Source organism: Vidua chalybeata, chromosome 15 (assembly GCF_026979565.1).
Source record: "Vidua chalybeata isolate OUT-0048 chromosome 15, bVidCha1 merged haplotype, whole genome shotgun sequence".
Taxonomy (NCBI): Eukaryota; Metazoa; Chordata; class Aves; order Passeriformes; family Viduidae; genus Vidua; species Vidua chalybeata.
Genome location: NC_071544.1, coordinates 636,288 through 653,415, shown reverse-complemented (window position 1 = coordinate 653,415; position 17,128 = coordinate 636,288). Strand labels below are relative to the sequence as shown.

Sequence of the window (17,128 nt, the reverse complement as noted above, 5' to 3'; positions counted from 1 at the left end):
GCCCCTTATCAGGAATTCACGCCGAGCGATTTCCATTTCTAAGGCAGTACCTGGTTGCTTGCTCGCATACAGCCCCACTGCACTGAGGTTTTAAACGCAAAAAAAGATTTCTTTTCCACCTGAAAGTCCAGCAGAGCCCCACGGCACAGCTTCCCACTGCTCCAGGCATCCTCATGTCTCTTCCTCACCACTGCAGCTTTGCACAGCCCTTCCCCTGCTCTCTTCCAGGTGTTCCCATCACTCCCACTTCCAGCTTTGCTCTTGTTCATTCCTGGCTTTCCCCCCTTCTCAGTTTTCTGTGCACGCTCAGAGGTCTGGGATGTCTCCTTTCTCTGATCTTCCCCTGCGGCTTTCCCAGTTGCTACATTTCCATCCCTTCCTGCCCTCCAGTCCCACCAGCTCATGCCCCATTCCCCTTCAATCCATCAGAGTTTTCTCACCTTACTCAGTGCCGCAACTGATGCGGCCAGTGTGGATCACACCTCGTGCATTTCTGCCTCTGCCCCATTGTTAATTTGAATTGATAAGAAGGAAAAGTCTTGGCCAGAGAAGAAGATGAGCAAAGCAACAAATACCTCTGAGAAAATGAGCCAGCACTGTAGGAGGTGTTCCAGCTGTAGCTGGGAAACTGTGGCCTGGCATCCAAAGCAAGTCAGGAAGCAGAAGTAAACAGAGATGGACCAGAGTGAGGGAGGGTCTCTTTTTTTTCCATCTGAACTAGTGAACAGTGATTTGTGTTGCAACCTGGTTTCCTCTGGTTTCACTCCCACTTATGGAAATCTCATCTGACCTGTAGGACCACAAGTCTGGATGGACAAAGGGGCTGACAGACTCTGCTCTGTGTAGTGTGACAAAGACCTTTGCAGACCTGTCTGGGGACCTTGCAGAGCAAACAGGGAAAACCAGTTGTTCATGTGAATCTTGAGCAGCACAGGAAGGTAAAAGCTTTAACAGGAAATAGAGATTTGTGCCAGAAGGATCTCCCTCAGAGCAGTTTGACAGAGTCAGTCACACAGGGGTTGGAAGCCCCATCTAAGAATGTTTTTGGAAAACTGCCTGCAGTTTGAAGGAAAATCCTGGCATGAGGAAGGGACACAGGCTGTTTTATTTTTCCTGCCTTATTCCCTATGGCAGGGAAAAGGGGCAGTGGTTTCACCCCAGCGCCTCCATGCAGCAAAAGTATATCCTTTCCCCTCTGAGCACTTGGCTGGAGACAGAGAAGGTCAGCTTCACAGAGATCAATGTAGGAAAGCCACAAGCATGACAAGGCAGAAAAAAACTCCTAAACCCATACAATTTCTACCCTTGATTATTTAGAGGAGGATCACATTTCAGATCTCCAAAAAAGGTCCTGCAAGCGTTTCCATCCAGAACACTTCACTTATTTCAGGTACTCCAAAATATTTCCGCCTATAAAGGGCGGAAAAGGCTTTTTCCCTGCTCGGGCTCTCAGAGTCAGTCTCCTTTTCCACGTGGGTGGTAGCACGGGGCATGGATGCACTGGGCTTGAAGACTCTAAAATGAGTTTCAAAGTGAAACCAGTAACCTTGATATGCTGATTCAACTCAGAAAAGGCTCCTTCCCCACAAGCCCCACACCCACCATTGACCTCCTGCTGAAGAAAGGGGACAAATTCGAGTTGAAAGCATTCCTGATGAACAGTCTGAGGACAGGGGAACCTCCACAGCCCATGACAATCTGGAAGCAATGCTGGGTACAACAGCTGCTCCGCTGGAGCACCAAAACGGCAAAGCTCCCCAGTGCAACACGACAGCTTCAGCGAGCGAGTCCCCGACTGTGCAAACTGCTTTCAGAATCAATTACCCATCTCAGCTTCTCTGGGCAAGAGGCAACATCCCACCTTGTTTTTCCCTGCAACCCTACGAAAAGAAAACTGAGCAACATTAGGGTGCCGTTTGAGCAGTGAAATGCTGAGGGGTCTCTTGGCTGCAGGCAGAGCAACTGTGCACCTGTGCGGAGAGGAAAGCTGGGAGCAGAGGAAAGCTGGGAGCAGGGGGCTCAGAAGCTGCCAAAGCTGACTGAAAATAAAGGCTGGGGAGCTGCACAAGACCAGAAATAGGCAGACTGTGACCTGAGAGACAACAACATGTGCCTCAGCCAGGAGGAGAAAGGCGGCATGGAGACAGGATGCCCACAGAAGACATGTCACAAGGACGAAAACGAGTATTTTTAGAAACTCGAGGAAAAGCATGACTAATTACTGCTTTGAAGTTCTGCTCAGGAGCACAGATTAGAATAACCCATGATGCGGGGTGCAAGACTGCAGCTCCCCAAAGAGATTTTTAGGTGCCAGAACCAAAACAAGATTAATTACCATAACATCTCTGTTGCCTATGAAGGAACCATCTCCTACACATCAACCTGCAGATGCACCCACCTGCCTGCCCACATGCCAACCTCAAGGGTATAAAAGACATAAGTAAAGGGATTTGATGAAAGATCTAGAAGAACCACTGTTTCCTCTTCCCAGTCTGCAGCTCTGTGACAGCTAAAGCATCCCCATCTTCTCTGCTTCTCCTGTGCTGCCAGGGCCAGGATTGGGCACATCTGGGGGCAGGAGAAGAGTTGGCATGGAGGAACAGCACAACCTGGAGCCTCTGCCTGTGGGCTGCAGTCAGGAGGCTTCATCCCAGGCTGCCCCTGGAATACCTTTTGTCCAGATCTAGAAACATTTTAGCTGTGCTAAAATTCTCTATTTTCCAGATTTCCAAGGGAAACACAGCTCAGGCCATGGTTCATGACATACCTACCTGCAACGATGGCATGAGAGAAGCTACTGTCCCACCCACTCCAGCCTCATGCCCTCGTGGCAGGGTGCCCAGCTGGTGAGGCCCACAGCACATGCCCGGCCCTTGCAGGTGCCCTCGGAGCTCTTGCTCCATCCCACCAGTCCAAGGGAGTCGAAGGCTTCTTTAATTATTAACTGTTTTCTTTGGTTTCCCACTTCACTTGAGAGCATGGGCTCTCTGGAGGCTGGGAGCAGCCTAACAGGGCAGCAGTCCTGGTGGGAGCAGCCCAGGACTGGCCCCAGCCATGCCCACCTGCGGCTGGCACTCCCCCGCACGCTGCTTCCATCACCGGTAATGGGAACGGCGTGTGCGGGCAAACAAGGGACTGTAATGTCTTTACATTATACCACCAATTAAGTTCTCAGGGTCGTGTCCTCAGCTGATGTAAAGTAGATGAAATCCACTGAAGTTAATGGATCTTTGCTGATTTCCACCCTCTGAAGGGCTGGTCCTCTGGCTCGTATAAAAGCTGCTGAACCGTTCCAGCAACCCTGGTGTTTAACAGCTCCATACTGAGCCAGCCTTCTCTATCACTCCAGTCCATAAACCACAAGCTTTATTAACTAATAATTAGTCCTTCAGTTAAGTTTCAGGGTCATGTTTTAAGAACTGCTGCCCTTAGAGCTGGTGTAGGGTTTTGAAGAGACCTGAAGCAGTGGAGAGAAGCGGAGCAGAGGCACTGCCAGGCTGCCCTGAAGATGCAGAGGGTCTTTCACAACCATGTTGGCACCTATTGCCCTGTGGAAGTACCTGGGAGTTCAGCACCTTGAATTCAAGCTGAGGGATCACTCTCGCAAACACAGAGTTGATTTTAACCCCATAATTTCAACAAGGCTCCTGAGTTGTGCAAAGATTAGTTTGGGTGCAGGTCTGCCTGACCAGGGCACAGTGTAAATGCTGGGGGGCATCAAGCTGTAAAGCAGGGCCCAAGTGCACAGAGGAGCTCTGGCACAGGGCAAGCGGGATGATTTGGGAACACAGACTAACAGCTACCCTCATTTTTTTTTCAGTTGTACATAATCACTGGTCAGAAAAATGCTCTGAAGCTGAGTCACATCCTTCCTTTGTATGCTGCTCTCTGGATAGCTGGGTGTCACAAGTGTCCTGAGATGGGTAACACACTAGTCTGCTTAGGAAGCTAAGCTTGAAAATTATGAATAAAATAGGATTTTTCTAATCATAGATTAAAACACAACTTCCCAAACATTAGCTTCAGCTAATGCTCCTCTTCTTCCTTCTCTATCTGGACTGAGTGAAGAATATTGAGTGCCTTTCTGCCACCAGAAGGAATAAAAGTTCTGCACAGAGCCAGGGAATCATGACAGCCTAGCACACAAATGTTCTCAACAAGGAATGTAATACAGGCAGCTCTCACTGAGACGGTTCTTGTGCAATAACTTAAACAGTACAGATTACTACCTGGGGAAATAAAAGAAAACATAACTTTGAAACTTGAAAAGCTCTTTCTTAGTTGTAATCAATTGCAATAATCCATGTCAGTGATTTAGATGAAGATCAACTTTACCTTTGTTTGCTGATGACACAAAACTAAGAGCAATAAAAAACTTAAGTGCATTTGTGCACAACTAATGGACTGGATGTGGCATGTGCCAATGGAAGTCAGTATGTATAATGCAGCATATACTGGATGCCAAATTAATGGGGTCATTTGGGCATTCTGGAGCACTTGTGGCATTGAGTTTAAGTCATTTAAGGAGTCTGGCAGGGGTTGATGGCCTTCTGTTTTCAAAAGATTGAGGAAGTCTAGTACTTCTGTAGGCAAGCCATGGTATGAATTTTATCCCCACTGTCCAGCTGCTGCTCAGTCCAAAGATGAGAGATAATAAAACCAAGGCAATGAGATTGTGCCTGGAATCCCTATTAGGAAATATAAGAATGCAGATTCACCTGAACAAAGAGCTGGAGGTTCAGGCACATGGTCCAGATGATGGACCAGACAGTCCAACCTCCTGCTAAACGTGAGGACCTTCACTAGGCCACAGGGCTCACCAATTCACCCTGGCACTTCTTCCTACTTGGATTAGTTCATGAAGAAAACTGGCCATAGCATGGAGTGAAATGCATCTCGCTGCCAATGTGCACCATCCAGAATTACCTGATGAGCTGCAGAGATTCGTTCAGGGAGCTCAGATGTGCAGCAGCGCTGGAGACAGGGCGGTTTTCTCCCACCCACCCATTCCAGCAAACTGGCCCAAGCTAGCGTGAGGCACAGGGGGGTCTGATCCTTGTGGTCCTGCCACTGGGCAGAGCAGCAGAGGAGGATCCAGCAAATTGCACATGCTGGTAATAAGAAAGGCCCCTGTTCTCTCTGCCTCTTCACGTAGAAATGGGAGAGGCTCCACAGAGGTGCAAAATCACTCCCTTGAACTCCCAGGAGAACAATACTTGCAGGCTCAGCTCAGAACATTCTCCAAGGACCAGCACAGTACCCTTGATGTCTGTATAGATACTGCAGATGTTACTGGGAGATCTTTAGAGTCCACTATCCACATGCAGATTTTGCTATTTGCTTTATTTTTATCTTTTGAAGAATGGCCTAAGGTCTGAGCTTGTGAGGGTGTTTAGAACCTGCCCAGCCCCAGCACCCCAGTAAGCTCAGGCCCCACTCAGTGAAGCACAGTTGGTGGACACCCAACATCACCTACACCAAAATGTCCAAGGCCAGGCTGGACAGGGTGATGAAAGGTGTCCTGCCCATGGCAGGGGGTGGAACGGGACGAGATTTAAGGTCCCTTCCAACACAAACCATTCCATGATTCTGTGATCACACAGTCTGTGGGGCTGAGGTGGAGCAGAAGTGCAGAAGTGTGCTGCTCCTGCAGAAGTGTGGAAACTTCCATCTGTGCTGTCTGAAGAGCACAGATCCCCCTCAAGCATCTCTGCTTGGTACTCCCAGAGTTTCCAGCTCTGGGCACAGCCTACAAAGGACATGTGGACATTTCTGAATGCACGATGCAAAGATGCCTTTAGGCAGCCGGTTTATTTTGTCACAATGATCTGGGAAGACTATTTTATTTCTTATCCTTAAATTAAATTCATGGGAGTATTTATCTAAATACCATTACTGCTCTGACCTTAACAACAGATTTTTAAGATATCTGAAATGTCTAGAAATGCTGAGACCCCCTCTAAAAGGGAAGAAAAGCATATAGGTACCAAACTGCCACAAACTGCACAATAGCCCTGCCCATCAAAGCCACCTGGGTGCCTACAGGAGGCAAATTCAGATACCCAAAAACAAGTGAAGGCACCAAGTAGAAATATTTATTTTGCTGCTGAGTCAGGAAAAAGATAGGAGCTTAAAAGACTCAAAAGACTGGGCAAGGAAAACACATGGTGTTGAAGGGAAATGCTCCAAATATCCTAAACCAAGGGTGTAAATACCTCTTCCTCAAAAAAATGCCTACCTGCACAGAAGCAAATACTTCCCCCACCTGGTCCAACTCAGGCAACACATAAGGAGGAAATCTACTGACTGAGGAGAATAGCTGCAAGAGCAAGTGCTCACCTAGGTGAGTCACAGCCCTTAAATTACTACTCCTCAGCAGTGGGGATGATTTTGGTGCAGAAATACACGCGTCGAGGAAAGTTCAGAGGTGTGATGTAAATCTCAGTATTATTTATGTCAGCTATAAATTAGCTAAATTATGACCTAGCTGAGCAAAACACTTTTATAAACCAAGGCACTGAATATTGTGTAGTTTGCATGTTTAACAGGACCAGGCTTTCATCATGGAGTGGAGGAGAGCTAATAACCCATTGATTTTAGGGCCCATTTAGGAAAAGAATTGCCTCTACAGATTTGATCACCACGCATTACTTTGTAACATCTAATACCCTGGGCACAAAATAATGCTGAGAGAGGCAAATTGTGGAGCCATTTTTATCCCGAGGGTTTGTGCATGAGGGCATGGCACAGGGGCTGCTTTGGGCTGGGGCTCAAGGCAAAGGCAGGAGGAGCTCTGAGGAGATGGTTGATGTTCCTCCAGTTATGCCGAGCTCTGCCTTCTGCATCCACCCACGGAGCTGCTCAGCCCTACCCGGGAGATCATTCACACAAATAATTAAGCAAAGCTTGGAAAACCACCTGTCCAAAATTAAGTCCCACTGACAGTTCAATAATTCTTAATTCTCATAGCATTTTCCCATCCTTGTTCAATAAAGTTTTTCTGAGCTTAAAACTTCTGAACAGAGGAATTTGGGTACATAGTATGGGCTTTTCAAAACATAAATTCACAGAGGTGTTTCACTTGCAGATTTAAGACTGCTTGGGAAAGATCATCCAAATGCTAAGAATTATCAATTTCATAGCAGCATCAACCATCAACAGATTAAAACTCAGCTTGATGGGATGTGCAGCATCTTCAGCACTCTCAGACAATCTCCATCACGACTTTCACTGCCTACACTTAAATGAATCCCCCTAAAACAGCCATGCTGCAGTATAGCTGCAGGAGCTTCTGCTGCCCTCAGCCTGCCTGTATACCACTGATCTCTTCCTCAGCTGACTGGAGTGCTTTAAGGAGTCTCCCACGGATGTAAAGGAGCATTTAGTGATGAGTAGCAGGGTGAGAGATAAACCATGCTCCCCCACAGCTAGCAAGGGCCTGTGCTGCCAGAAGGTTGTTTCAGAAATTGGGAAGTCAAACGGCTGCCCATACACAACAGCTCAACTTAAGCTGTCCACCCCACAGCCCAAGTGCAAAATGTGGACAGGACAATCAACAGGATCAGGACAAAAGCCAGCCCAAAAATGTGTCCTCTCCTCCACTGGGCACCCACATGCTCCACAATTACAGTTCCTGGGATGAAAAGCCTCAAGCTGGTAGGGCCTAAAGTCTGTGCAGGTCCCTTCAGGCATCTCTCTCTCTGTTGACAGACATTCAGAGAGACACAGCAGGGACCGTCAGACACTCCTGTCTCACCTGAACCAGGCCGGCAGGGAACACTGCTCTCATCCACAGGGAGAAACACCCTGTGCTTATTCCAACTGTTGTTTCCCTGAGGCTCCTGTAAACACTGGATTAACTGGGCAGAGTAATTGGAGGTAACCCCCACTTGTGTCCCCTTCAGCAAGACCACACACATCGAACCCCTGTACTGCCCATGCACTCTTGTCGTACAAGACAGGGATGCACGAGGCAGCCTGTGTCCCTCGTCCTCAGCACAGCTCAAAATGCACCTCGAGACAGCTCCTTGGGAACAAAGACACCAGCCACAGACACCAGCAAGCCCAAGGCAGCTCCCAGGACATAAATGCCGCTATTTGATGACTACTCAGATGGTTGAAATGGAAGTTTGGTTGTGATTTATTAAATCCTTTGACAAATTGGGGTGCCCTGAAGCTCAATCTCGCTGCCTGTGGCACAGCCCATGGGCAGGAGTGGCAAGGGGACCTCCTGGGCTGTCCCTGCCGAGCTCGGACCCACTTGGCACTGCCGTTCATTACAGGGCTGTAAGCACCCCCCGTGGCTTTGCGCAGGATCCTCGCCCGTCACAAAGCCGGTTCCTGAAGAGCTCAGCAGCGTTTTGTTCTCTGCAAATACACTGCTCCTGGGCTTACAGCAGTTTGGGGAAAACTGCAGGGAAATCAGGAACGTAGAGGCTTGTAGTTATGGGGTGTTCGAGCAGTTAAAGAACAACGATGTATTGAACAAAAGCCACTTTACACATGTTCGACGGTGCAGATAGAGCGCAACACCAATACACACGTGAATATGTGTGCCCGTGTATTCCACCCCATTCAGAGCTGGATTCTTCCCCGCTTTCACTGATACTGGGGTTTCTCGGGGCTGTTCTGTGTACAATACCAGGGGCTCTTTCCCTCTGTGCCTCGCATTGGGTGCTGATGCGGAGGGGAAGGCCGTGGCCGGCAGCCCCTGCATCGCCGCGCGGCGAAGGGCGGTGGGATAACGAATGCACCAAACAGGGCCGGCCTGGGGCTGGGGCGCAGCAGTGGCGGGGAGCTGCTGGGGGCAGACGACTGGAGTGCGGCTATCCCTCGCACTCCGTCGCCCGGTATAGGTTTCCCCGTTGTTTTTTTCTTTTTTCCCCGCCAGAGACCTCCCCTCGATCGGTGTTTCAGATTAGGCTGCACATTCTGGCTGGTGAACGGCACTGGTCGGGCCCAGCACCATCATCCTGATGTGACCGGATTTGGCCTTGCCGTGGGCCCTCCGCAGCCTGCCCCCGACAAACCAAATCGACCGGAGCCCGTGCCCTGATACCGCTGAGGAAAGAACCAGTTAGGGAAATATTTTCTCCATCCCTCGTCCTGCATGGCTGCCTGGCCCTTAACTGCCCTGCGCCGCAGCCGGGGCCGGGACCGGCGAGCCCGGGAACGGCGTTACACTCCTGCAGCCTCCCGGGGACCGGGGCCGGGCTGCGGCCGAGGCAGCGGCAGAGCCCTCCTCCCGGGAACACGGCCACGGGAGCGCCAGCTCCTACCCATGGCCGGGGGAAACCCGCCTGGTCGTGGCTGCTTTCTAAAAATGTCAGTTTTGCAGCTTCTCCCGTTGTTGGAAGCAGGGCACCCGGGCCCGAGAACTACGGGAGGTTGTTCTTAAAAATCCTCCTGCACAACGGTGCTGGGGGCGAGCACTGGAGCCTCGGCCGCAGCCACGGTCGTCCCGCTGCAGGCGCCCTGCGCGCAGAAAAGGCAGTAAAACGAAAACCACCGGGCTCCGCCGGCGGGCGCGTCGGGACCGCGTAGCTGATGGGGAGAAATTCCCGAGGACCAGCGGGGCCTGCTCCGGAGGGCGATGGCCCCGCATTCGCCCCGCCCGGCCACCCCTCGCTCCCACGCAGCGCTGCCGACCGTGTCCTAGAGCCGGGATCGCTCCCGGCCGCTTCCCCGCGCACCGGCGGAGAGAGCGGCATCACCGCGCACAACGGCGCCGGCCCCGTAGCCCCGCTCCGAGTCCGCCTGCCGTCCTGGCTCCAGTCCCCGGTCCTCTGCCGCCCCCATTTCGGCTTCTCTCCTCCGTGTCAGCCGAGGCTCTGCGGCGGCCGCCGGCCGCCGCCCGGCCCGCAGTGCCCGACCCGGCGGGCTCGGCTCGGCTCTCACCGGCGTGGCGGCAGGCAGAGAGCAGAGAGACATTTGTAAAGAAAACGTTTATTTACACGTCTCGGCAAGTACAAAGTATTATACATGGTCTGTGTCAACCCCAAATCTTCTTTATTATGAAACATAAGGCGCTTTCTCGAGAGCCGGTGGCGCAGGGAGCGAGCGCTGTTTCGGGGCGCTAAAGCTCATCGGCTGGGAAGGTGAGGACAGAACGGCGTGTGGTGCCTGGAAGGAGCCCTTATTACTACGGTGAATAAATTACAGCTGACATTAACTTCACCTGGGACAGATGGGAGCTACCGCTTTTCAGTTTAATAGGGTTTCCGAAGCTAATGAGTCATCACCGGCTCCACCGAGTCCCCTCCGCTAAGTGATAGGGAGGTATTTTTTTCTTTACACTATCCTCAGAACAGGAAAAAAATAGCCTTTTGTTCCAAAGCCAACACAAAATACCTATGTTCAGATTTCGATATAAATAGTCGAGGTTTTATATAATTCCATATTAATAGTGCCCAAAATCTCGATGCATAAATAAATTAAAGTATTAACACTTCTTACAAAAAGTGACATATTTCCCTTCCTAGTGGAACATTGACACAAATATACAAGCGGCTCCTCTCCGCGCCGGCCTCGGGGAAGCGGCTCCGGGCCCGGCTCCGGGCCCGGCTTCGGTCGGACACGATCCCGGTGTCAGCCCCGCTGGCGCCACTCGCCGCCCCGCCACCCGCCCCGTCGGGGAGCCGCGGCCCCGGGGCAGGGGGAGCCGCCGGCCGCGCTCCGCGGGCCAGTCCGCTGCGTGCCCCGTCTGCCGGGATCAGACGAGGGAGGTGACCGGGGGGATCTTGGCGCTCTCCTCCTCCCAGGGCTGCAGGTTCTGCAGTGCGAACAGCGACGAGTTGTGCAGGCACAGCGGGTCGGGCTGGATCGACTCGTTCAGCGACTTCTGGAAGGCGTCGTGCTGCAGCTGCAGCATCAGCCGGCTCGCCTGCTGCCGCTCGGCCTCCCGCTCCTCCGCCGTCTGCCGCCTGCCGGGGGACACGCTCAGCCCTCGCCCGGACACGGGGCACGCTCCGCCCGGGACTCCGCGGGGAGCGGCCGGCCCGGGACCGGGGCCGGGCCGGCGGTCGCGGGAACCAGGCAGGGCGACCGGCGCGTCCTTCTGGGGCCAGGCACCGCTAGGCGGGCGGCCACCGCTTGACCGCCAACGGAGGGACTGTGGGCGGCGGGAAGAGCCTGGAAACCCGCCGTTTCCCAGTAATCCCGTTTCCAAATATTCTCCCTTTTTCTCCCAACATTCCCCCGATTTTTTTTTTTTTCTAATTGTTTCCCCGTTTCTTCAAAAATTTCCCCGTTATTTCGAATAATCCCTCGTTTTCCGAATGGGGGACTATTGAAAAAGAAATATATAAAGATAATAGCAATAATAATTATGATAGTATAATAATAAAAATTCACCCCCAACGGTTTGCCTGCCAGGAGCTGGCAAGGGGGGCGATCCCGGCCGGAGCGGGACTCGCAAGGCGGCGGGCAGGGGACGCCGCCGGGGACGGCAGCAGGACGGGGCGGCTCCGGGGGCACGGGACTCACCGCCACTTGGTGCGCCGGTTCTGGAACCAGGTCTTCACCTGGGCGTCCGTCATCTTGAGGGACTTGGCGAGGGCAGCGCGCTCGGCCGAGGCCAGGTACTTCTGCCGATGGAATCGCTTCTCCAGCTCGCAGATCTGCACCCGGGAGAAGGATGTCCGCGGTTTCTTGCGCTTCGGCGGAGTCCGGTTCTGGTAGGGATGCCCGATCCGCCGTGTCACCGTGAAGGGCGTCAGTGCCGCCGCCGCTGCCCGGGGGGGAAGCACAGGGGTCAGCCCCGCGCCCGCACGGTGCCGGCCGCCCCCCCCCGGCCCGGGGCCGCCGCTCTGCCCGCCGGCCGCCCGCGCCCCGCCGGCCCCCGGAGGGACCGGAGCTCCCCGGGGTCCCTCTTCCACCTCTCGTCGAAGAGCGGCGGAGACGACCGGGGCCCGGCCGCCCCCCGGGGCACCCCGCGCTATCCACGCCCTGAGGACAACGATTTTTCGGCTCGCTGCGAGCGCGAAGGAGGGGAAGCATCCAGCGGCCGCCTTTGCTTTTATTCTTACTCGCCTTACTGTTGTTATTTCGTTTTAAATTTTTTATTGGCCCTTCCGTTCGTTGTCGGGAGCCAGCTCGCGCGTTCCGCCCCGGCGCCTTACCTGTGAACCTGTCCTTGACGAAGCGCCTGCTGCTCTCCATCCAGGGGAAGTTGAGGCTGCCGAGACTGGGCACGGCAGGCATGCCCGGGATGGCGCTGGAGATGGGCGGCGGCACGGCCCCGGGGATGGGCCTGTGCGCCGGCACCCGGATCACGCCGGCCGGGGCCAGGCTGAGGTTCACACTGTATGATCCCGAGTCCTCGAAGGGCGCGGCGATGGCCGGGAAGGGGGCCGGCAGGGCCGGGTAGGGCGCACCGCCGCGGCCGCCGGGGCCGCCCAGGAAGGTCGCGCCGTCGGGTCCCCGGGGGGGCGGCGGGGGAGCGCTCTCCTGCTCGGGGCCGTTGAGGATCTGGTCGATGCCGAAGCTGATGGGCTCGTGCTGGTGCTGGCCCTGCGCCGGCCCCGGCGGGTCCATCCTCGGCGGGTCCATCCTCCGCCACCGCCGCCCTCGCGCCGCTGTGGAGGCGCCGCCGCTCGCGCTGCGCTCGCGGCCCGGCCGGACCCGCCGCCGACACCAAACTTTGCGGAGCGCGCGCGCGCCGCCCCGTCACCGCCCGGGGGCCGCCGCGCGCCCCGCGCCGCGTGCGCCCCCGCCGCCGCCATTGGCCGCCGCCGCCCGCCCTCCACGCGCCCATTGGCTGCCGCCGCTCCGCACCGGCCTCGCTCCCGGGCGCGGGGGCCGCCGCCGCCGCGGTGACATCACAGGGGCGCGCGAACAATGGCCCCGCGCGGGGCGGGGGCGGGGCCGAGGGCCGCACGTCGGGGGCGCCGCTGTCCCCCCCGGCCCCGTCCCGCACCACCCGGTGCGCCCGGCCCCGCCCCGCCGCGGGCCCCGACGGCCCGAGGCCACCCTGCGAGGCGGAACTCGGTTCCCCGCAGCCCACGGCTGCCCAGACTTCTGCCCCGACGGCAGTGCGGAGCGGCGGGTCGAGGCCGTGTCCGGGGCCCGACTGGGGGGCGGCCGGGGCCCTACAGGGCGAGATTCCGTTTGGGTTTAATTTACGGAGCCCGGCGTGGCTGCCGAGTGCGTTGGCAGCTGGTCCCCGATGGCCGAACGGGACTCAAGGCGTTAACAATTAAATAACGCTCAGTGCATTTACTTAGTTCCTTCTTATAAAGGGAAATGAAAACAGGGAATATAATTTCCCTGTTAATAGAATGTAATGGCATTTGATCAGCACCTGGCAGGGCGAGCCCGGGATGCCGGGGCGGTGACAGGAAGGACTTGATTAGTTTTTAAACCTTAGTATTCAATTACCGCAACGTTCCCGATCGTTTCGCCGGCAGCGGCAGCGAGCGGGACAGACCTGTCGGCACAGGCGGCGAGCTCGGAGCTCCCCGCGGCACGTGCGGGCCCCGCTCCGCGCGGCTCTGCTCCCGCGGCGGCCCCGCGGCAAAAGCGAGGACCCGTGTGCCTTTTTGAGACCCCCATGCTCCGCAGGGGTCGCGGGGTCCGAGTAGGCTCCGGCCCCGACGGGGTCCGACGGCCGCGGCGAAGGTGCCGCCCGGAGCTCCTGGGCGCGGGCGCTGACGGAGGCGCATCCAGGCCCCCGGCCGTCGAGAGCGTGTCCCCGCTCACGGCACCGAGGGACACCGGCTTCGCCTTGCCCGGCGGTCATTAACGCGACCAGTAAATGCCCAACCCCCCGCCGGGACCGCCGGATGCCCCCTCCCGGCCCCGGGCGGCCCTAATCAGATTGTCCCCGCTCGGTGCGGCGGGCAGCGGAGTCGCCATCAGCCGCCGCTCCCTGGAGCGGAGCTAATCCGATTGAGGCGATCCCGCAAGCTGGTGCGGGGCCGCACGGCCCCGCCGGAGAGGCCGCGGGCGCGGCGCCCTCGGGGCCCCGCTCCAGTGGGCCCGGCGGGGCGGGCGGGAGGCGACGGGGCCACGGGGCGGGGGCAGAAGGGAAAAGGAGAGGGGGAAAAAAGGAAATTTAAAAAAAAACCAAACCAAACCGGCAACCGGTGAAGGATAAATAAATAAGTAAATAAATAAATAAATAAATAAATAAATAAAGTGCCACCCAGTCCTGGATCAGGGCAGGCTTTGTTAGAGAAAATTGCAGCTCGATCTGCATAATGGGAGCTCGGGCTGCCCAAGGCGATCTTTTTATTGCGTGTGTGTCTGCTGTTATCAATTTTGTGAACGATTTCACAGGGAGCCTGGCAGACTTGAGCTGGAATAATATGCAAAGATGAGCTTTGAATAATGAATGATGTGCTTTTAAACCAATTCCAAAGTGTCTGTGATAGTACAATATGAAAAGGGGTGGTAAGTAATAGTATATTTAAAAGGCACTAGTATGTTTTTATTACTATATTTAAAAAGATATCTATATTATTTTTGTGAAATGGATAATATATCACAGAGTCTTTGATAATCAGCTAAACAATACATTTTTCTTTGGGAAAACTCTCCTGGTTTTACACAGTTAAATATAGAGTATCAGCGTACAGCTCTGTAACACTCAGCTACCTTATTAAATATTAACGCTATTTTAATATTAGCTTTTAAATTTAATATGTTGACGTTCTGTAGTTTTACTTTAATTACGTTTTATAATTAATAACCCCGGACCTATAGTATCCTTAAATGCAGCCTCTCCCGCAGCCGCGCCGTCTCCCTCGCCCCTCTGCGGGCGAGGGGCGCGCAGAACCCGCGCAGAGCCGGCGCAGAGCTCCGCGGAGCCCCGCATAAACCCTCACAACCGCGCAGAGCCCCGCGCAGCTCCGCGCGGAGCCTCGCACTGTCCCGCCTAACACGGAAAAGCCCCGCAGAGCTCCGCACAGCTCCGCATAGCCCCGCACACCCCGCACAGCTCCGCGGCTCCTTCTGACCGAAAATCCGCTTGCGCTGTGCCGGGCGCAGCACTCCTTGGCTCTGTGCCGGGCTTCCCTCCCGGCCCCGCGGCCGCGCGTCGCGGAGCGAGCGGATCTGCGGCCCCGCCGGCGCGGGCCCATGCTGCCACCCCCGGCAGTGCCAGGGCCCGGCCGGGGCCTGCCGGGGTGCTGCTGGTGCGGGACTGGAAGTGCCCACCGGAACCCGGGCTACTCTGCACCCCATCGGGGAGCCGGAGCCAGCTCAGGGCTGGCTCCACCGGGCACAGAGAGGCAGCAGGAGCCCCGGGCAGGCGCTGGGCACCAGCAGCCAGGCAGCTTCCCATCACAGGGAGGTAAGACACCTCACATCCAGCTGGGGTCTGGCCAGGCCCCAGGCATGGCACAGCAAAGTATGGCATGGCATGGCATGGCATGGCCTTGGCACAGCATGGCACGGCCTTTGCATGGAGTGGCGCAGAATAGCACAGCACAGCCCGTGGCCTTTGCCTGCCATGGCACAGTGAGGCAGGGTGTGCCAGGAGCCCAGCCTGGGAGTGCCAGCCATGAGCAGGCAGCTGCAGGTGCCTCTGACCCAGCACACGGGCAGCAAGGGCTGGACAGCACCAGGGGGACAGTGCTGGACAGCACCAGAGGGTGGCCACTGGAGCCATGCAGGCAGGAGAGGATTGGGAAGGGAGAGTTCTGGAGGTGTGTGGGAAGGCTGTTGTGGCATTGTTATTCCCTGTGGAATTCTGCTTTCAGAATTTCCGGTAATACTGTACAGGTATTAACTGAGATGTGTAGCCAAGCGCGTGATGCTGGCAGAGAGGAACATGGTGCAGCCCTGTCACACTGGGGCACAGCTCCCTGGGCCTGTCAGGGACCATGGCTGAGCCAGCTCTGCCAGCACGCCTGGGCACAGGGACTGAGCAGGTCTGGAGAGCACTGCTTCCAGTCACCTGAAGAGGTATGGGGGGACACAGTTAAGCAGGGAGAAAAGCACCTAAAGCTGTGGAAGAGGAGTGACCACCTCCCTGGCCCCACTGGGCAGAAGAGTCCCCTATCCAGTCTGGCACTGGGAGTCACTGGGGACAGAGATGTGGCAGCTGTCTCACTCATGCCTGAAACCCAGAGCTGCTCCCAGGCCTGGCTGCCATGGAAGTGACAAGAAGGGGATGTGCTACAGCCTGCCATGGTCACTAGGTTTGGTAATGGTGTGCACAGGCATTCCCCAGCCTCAGGATCAAAACAATGAAGGCCTTAGAGGGGGGTGTCCTTGCAGGACCCTTATCCTTGCAGGACCCTTATCCTTGCAGGACCCCCACCATGAGCCTGACAGTGGCCAATGCCGCCGTTGAGCTTTTAAAAAGTGCTTCCTGTAGCATGAGATAATCAAACCACGTGATGAGCACTGCAAATAACCCCGTGCACCAGGAAGCAGCAGCAGCAGATGCTGAGATGCTCCTGCTGTAGCTCCAGAGTTCCTGCCATAGCTCCTGTCTTTGGCAGCGGGTCTCAGGCTGGGCAAGGCCAGTCTTGTTCTCCACAGCCTTTTCTGGATGGACATTGCTGCATAAACCCAACATGGTTTGGAGTGATTACACAACTCATGTGGAATTAAGCATGACAGAGGACACACGTTGCTTTTCAGCTGTAGCCCTGGAAGATTCCTGTGGAGCTGGTGGGTGATGCTGGTGTTCATCACATGTATGATCTGTGTCCTGGCATGAGCAGGGGAGGGGGAACAGGACGGCCAGGAGCAGCGTACGTGCTGCCTGAACTCTGCCTGTAGCCAGACATGCCCAGCTGTGGAAGGCAGTGGCAGGCAAGGGCTGAGGTGTGCGCACCGAAGGGGGATGTGGTCCTGACCCTTGTACCTTCTGCAGGGCTCAGTGAGACCCTGTGGGTCCTCCTGGTCAGTGATAAGCCCCCCTGGGTGGGGCCCATCGTGGCCAACAGGTCCCAGAACAGAGCAGAGGCCTGGCTGCCCAATGCTAGTGATGGAGTGGGACCCTGGGTGCCCGCCTGTGGCTATGCTCTCATGGGGCATTGCTGGGCTCAGGCACTCAGCTCCTGGTGTTCAGCAGAGCTGACAAAAAAACCCTTTTCTTTTGTCAGCCCACAAGGGTTAAATCAGCTGCTCTTTTTCTCAGGGAAGAGCTCCAATGCTTCAGAGCCAAAGGTCATTC

General features: G+C 55.5%; 1 protein-coding gene across 1 annotated transcript; it reads right to left on the bottom strand.

Moving 5' to 3' along the window:
• Positions 1–9,963: 9,963 nt before the first annotated feature.
• Positions 9,964–12,615, bottom strand: TLX3 (T cell leukemia homeobox 3). Its single transcript, XM_053956687.1, has 3 exons — positions 12,120–12,615; positions 11,485–11,728; positions 9,964–10,922 (listed from the first exon to the last, which is right to left on the bottom strand). The coding sequence occupies exons 1-3, from the start codon at positions 12,547–12,549 to the stop codon at positions 10,712–10,714; spliced, it is 885 nt and encodes a 294-aa protein (XP_053812662.1). The 5' UTR covers positions 12,550–12,615; the 3' UTR covers positions 9,964–10,711.
• Between the last annotated feature and the right edge of the window lie 4,513 nt (positions 12,616–17,128).